General features: G+C 59.2%; 1 protein-coding gene across 1 annotated transcript; it reads left to right on the top strand.

Moving 5' to 3' along the window:
* Positions 1-3,277: 3,277 nt before the first annotated feature.
* Positions 3,278-4,939, top strand: ENH_00051530 (hypothetical protein, conserved; the record flags this gene model as incomplete). The annotated part of the gene is made up of 2 exons (XM_013581389.1): positions 3,278-4,410; positions 4,648-4,939. Coding segments are annotated over 2 exons (1,425 nt in total), but the record flags the coding sequence as incomplete, so codon positions are not given.
* Between the last annotated feature and the right edge of the window lie 61 nt (positions 4,940-5,000).

The raw sequence follows: 5,000 nt of genomic DNA, 5'->3' as shown, positions 1-5,000 counted from the left end.
GGCGGCCTCAATGGCCCAAACCCTCGTAAAGAAGAGTTCAGTGATTCCTCAGGGCCCCTGCGCCCTAGGGTTTAGGGTTTAGGTCCTAGGGCTGAGGGTCTAGGGTTTAGGTCCGAGGGTTTAGGGTTTAGGGTTTAGGGTTTAGGGTTAGGCCTATAACCTGCAGGCAGGTCTTTGGCAGCGGTCTTCAAAACATTGGAAACCACAAGGCGGAGTCTCGCGTCTGCTGCAGCAGCAGAAGTAGCAGCAGGTGCTGCTGCTGCTGCAGGTGCTGCTGCTGCTGCAGCTGCAGGTGCTGCTGCAGCAAGTGCTGCTGCTGCTGCGGGTGCTGCTGCTGCTGCTGCAGGTAAAACAGAAGCACCCGCCACCCCACAGGGGCCTTCATGTGAGTTTGTGGGGCCCCCAGGGGCCCCACGGGGGCCCCCAGGGGCCCCACAGGTACCCCCCGGGGCCCCACAGGGGCCCCCGGGGGCCCCCCAGGGGCCCCCAGTTGGTTGGAGTGTCTGCGGAGGTTTCCAAAGGGTTAAAAGGCCTTTGCGAGCTGCAGCGGAGATGAGGCGCAGCTGAAAGAGAAAAAGAGGGTCTAAACCCTAAACCCTAAACCCTAAACCCTAACTCTAAACCCTAGGACTAAACCCGAAGTCTCAACCCCGAGTCTAAACCCTAGAACTAAACCCTAGCCCCAAACCCTAGGTCTCACGCTGTTAAGGCAAATGCGCCAGCCAGGCTAAGGGTTTAGGGTTTAGGGCTTGGTTTTAAAGTCTATTCCCGGGATTAGCAAAAGGGTTTAGGGTTTAGGGTTTAGGGTTTAGGGTTTATTTAGGGTTTAGGGTTTACTGCCTCAGTTGTATCCCCTGGGACCTTCCACAGTGTCGGCCCAGACCGCCACCCGCCCGAACCTCCCTGGCTGCTGCTGCCGCTGCTGCTGCTGCTGCTGCTGCCGCTGCTGCTGCTGCTGCTGCTGCTGCTGCTGCTGCTGCTGGGCTCTTGTGCTGCAGCAAGGCAGCAGACAGTTTTGTCTTTGTTTAAAAGGGTTTCGTGAGCAGCAAGAAGATTAGGGTTTAGAGAAGGCCGCCGCAAGCAGCAGCAAAAGAGAGGAGACCAAACCCACAGCTGGGCAAACCCGCAACCCCCTGCAGACGCAAACCCTAAACCCTAAACCCTAAACCCTAAACCCTAAACGCTTGGAAGGGTTTGCTGGCGTGAACCCTAAGGCTTACAAGGGTTTGGGGTTTAGGACGTACGGTTTAGGGCCTCTCGCCCAGGCTTTAGGGTTTAGGGTTTGTGGCCTAGGGTTTAGGGTTTATGGCCTAGGGTTTAGGGTTTATGGCCTAGGGTTTAGGGTTTAGGGTTTGTACAGCGGCGGGCGAGCTGATAAAAAGGCTTGCGGAAGGAGGGAAGGTGATGTGTGTCGTCAATCAGCAGCAGCAGCAACGGAGCGCGGCTCTTGCTGCTGCTGCTGCTGCAGCAGCAGCGGCAGCAGCAGCAGCAGCAGCAGCAGCGGGCAGCAGCGCGCTGCGCTGCATGCGCCTGCAGCAGCTGCTGCACCAGCTGTGGGGCCCTTCGCCTCGCGGCCTTCCACCTCGAAGCATCAAACCCCATCGATCCCATCGATCCCATCGATCCCATCGATCCCATCGATCCCATCGATCCCACCGATCCCATCGATCCCAACGACCCCACTGTGGGGCCCCACGCTTCCTGCGGCGCTGCTGCTGCTGCTGCTGCTGCTGCTGCTGCTGCTGTTGCTTCTAAGGCATCCACTTCCAGCCAAATCACCTCCAAACGCCGGCAGCAGCTGGGATCGATGGGATCGTCTTTGGGATCGTCTCTGGGATCGCCTCTGGGATCGCCTCTGGGATCGTCTGTGGGGTCGTCTGTGGGGTCGACTCTCTTGGGATCGTCTTCCTTGGGATCGCCTCTGGGATCGTCTTTCTCGGGATCGTCTCGGAGCCTCAGAGCTGCTGCTGCTGCTGCTGCTGCTGCTGCTGCTGCTGCTTCGCGGGGGGCCCCTGCAGCAGCTTGTGGGGTCTTCTCGCTCGGGCTGTTGGGGGGCCCTTTTGCTGCCTCCCTGGGATCGTGTTTACTGGGATCGTTTTGCTGCTGCGGCGCTGCAGCGCTGCAGCAGCAGCTGCAGCAGGAGCTGCTGCTGCAGCAGCAGCTTCCCGATGCCCGCCTCTTGCAGGCCACATCCGCTGCTTCTGCTAGCGCAGCAACAGCAGCAGCAGCAGCAGCAGCAGGCTCTGCTGCTGCTGCTGCTGCTGCTGCTGCTGTTCCCCCTTGGGATCGTCTCCTCCCCCCATTGTTAGGACGAGCTGCTGCAGCAGCTGCTGCAGCAGCTGCTGCAGCAGCTGCTGCTAGCTGCCTAGCTAGCGAAGATTTGCCGCTGCCGGGGACCCCACAGAGCAGCAGCAAAGACACCTCAGACCTGCCGCAGCTGCTGCACTCGAAGGGCCTGCTGCTGCTGCTGCCGCTGCTGCTGCTGCTGCTGATGCGGGCGCCTTTGCTGCAACAGTTGCTGCTGCTGCTGCTGCTGCTGCTTGGGGCTTGCGGGTCAGGGCCAGAGCTAGTGATACGCATTTGCTGCTACCCCTGCTGCTGCGAGCCCTGTTTGAGCTGCTGCTGCTGCCGCAGCTCCTGCTGCTGCTGCTGCAGTAGCTCTTGCTGCTGCTGCTATAGATCCTGCTGCTGCGGCTGCTGCTGCTGCCGTCGTGTGCAGCAGCAATGATATATATAGATCTCCAGGCCTCCACAAAGTGTTAATTGATTTTTAAAAATAAAATAAAGGATTTAGCTAGTGTGCTGATTGCCCGCTGAATCGGCAACTGGGCTTCAGGGTTTAGGGTTTAGGGTTTAGGGTTTAGGGTTTAGGCTGGCGCTGCCTGGAGGACAGCTATGAGTCGCTTTTCCCCTTTCTTTGTCACTAATAGAAAAATTTAAAAAGGTTAGTTTATAGCAAGTTAGATCTTGCTGCTGCTGCGGCTGCAGCCCCAAGAGCAGCAGCAGCTGCATGCAGCAGCAGCAGCAGCACCGCAGAAGCAGCTGCTGCTGCTGCTGCTGCCGTAGTGTTAGGGCTGCCGTTATTAAGTTTAAATATTTTTTTTTCAGTTTAAGAGACTAAAGGGTCCTCTGCTGCTCTTATCGAGGAGCCCAGTGCTCCCACTGCAGCCAGCAGCAGCAGCAGCAGCAGCAGCGGCAGCAGCAGCAGCAGCAGCAGCAACAGCAGCAGCAGCAACAGCAGCGGCAGCAGCAGCGGGAATGCCCGCTGCAACTCACCATGGCGGAAGCCGAAGCAGGGGGCCCCAGTGACTCGCCGGGGCTGGAGGACACAAACCAGCAGCAACAGGAGCTGCAGCAGCAGCAGCAGCAGCAGCAGCAGCAGGATGAGGAGCAGCAACAAGATGAGGAGCAGCAGCAAGATGAGGAGCAGCAGGAGGGAGAGGGCGACGAAGACCCCAAGCAAGGCGAGGACGAGGAGGGGGGGGAGGAGCAGCAGCCGCAGCAGCAGCAAGACGACGAGGAGCAGCAGCAGCAGCAGCAGCAGCAGCAGCAGCAAGCAGCAGAAGACAGCGAAGAGGGCGGCAGCCGCAAGAAGAGACGGAGACACTCAAAGGGCGAGCGCAGCAGCAAAAAGAAGCGGCGGAAGAAAGAGCGGAAGAGCTCCAAGTCCAAAAGCAGCAGCAGCAGCAGCAGCAGCAGCAGCAGCAGCAGCAGCAGCAGCAGGCGGTCGCGGCAGCAGCAGCAGCAGCAGGAGAGCGCAGGCAGCAGCAGCGAAGACAGCTCTGAAGAAGATGAAATCGAAGACGAAGAAGAAGTGCTGCGGGAGGAAATGAAAGGGTTTATAGTTTCGGAAGCAGAAAGCGAATCCGACAGCAGCAGCAGCAGCAGCAGCAGCAGCAGCAACGAGGGAGACGAAGGCACTCCGGCCTTAGACGAAGATGACTTGGACTTGATAGCTGAGAACACGGGGCTGCTGGTGGGGGCCAGCAGCCCCAGCAGCAGGAAGCAGCAGCAGCAGCAGCAGCAGCAGCAGCAGCAGCAGCAGCAGCAGGGCGACACGGACAACGAGGACGGCGCCGCGCAGCAGCAGCAGCAGTTCCGCCGCCTCAAGAAAGCAGCAGCAACCACTGCAGCAGCAGCAGCAGCAGCAGCAAAGCGGGGGCAGCGCAGCAGCAGCAGCGGAGAAGAGGAGGGGGCCCCCAGCAGCAGCAGGGGGGCCCCTGCTGCAGCAGCAGAACTCTTCGACGGGGCCTCCGAACCCGAAGAAGAAGCAGAAGAAGACACAGAAGCAGCAGCAGCAGCAGCAGCAGCAGCAGCAGGATCTTCGCAGCGCCTCAACGACATTTGGTCTCTTGTTTACGATTGCTTCGGAGACATCGACGCAGTCATCAACATCTTGTGTGATAACAGGTCCCAAACCCTAAACCCTAAACCCTAAACCCTAAACCCTAAACCCTAAACCCTAATTTGCACACCCTGAGAGGGCGGGAGGGAGTATAGCAGCAGCCAGCAGGGACAGCCACCAGCCCCTAAAGAGCCCCAGCTGATGAGGGTTTAGGGTTTAAGGTCTGGCGCTTAGGGTTTAGGGTTTAGGGTTTAGGGTTTAGGGTTTAGGGTTTAGGGTTTAGAGTTTAGGGTTTGCTGCAGGACTCGGCCTCGTGGGGACGCAGAGCTGCGGCGTTCAGAGGAGCGGATGGCGTTTGAGGAGCGGCGTTCTGCTGCTGCTGCTGCGGGGGACTCTGCTGCAGCAGCAGCAGCAGCAGCAGCAGAAGACGAGTTTGCTGCTGCTGCTGCTCCCCGCAGCTGCTGGGAACGCCTTGGAGAACCTGATGAGTTGGCCAAAGGAACTGCAACAGCAAGAGATGCAGCAATTGCTGCTGCTGATTTGCCAGAAAGGCTGCAGCTGCGTCTCAAGAACAGGCCCAAACACATCTCCCAGGTGCTGCTGCTGCTGCTGCTGCTGCTGCTGCTGCTGCTGCTGCTGCTGCTGCTGCTGCTGC

This window comes from Eimeria necatrix, genomic scaffold (assembly GCF_000499385.1).
Source record: "Eimeria necatrix Houghton genomic scaffold, Enh_scaff408, whole genome shotgun sequence".
Classification (NCBI taxonomy): domain Eukaryota; phylum Apicomplexa; class Conoidasida; order Eucoccidiorida; family Eimeriidae; genus Eimeria; species Eimeria necatrix.
The sequence above is the reverse complement of the archived record's forward strand: the minus strand, read 5'-3'. Positions and strand labels throughout refer to the sequence as shown.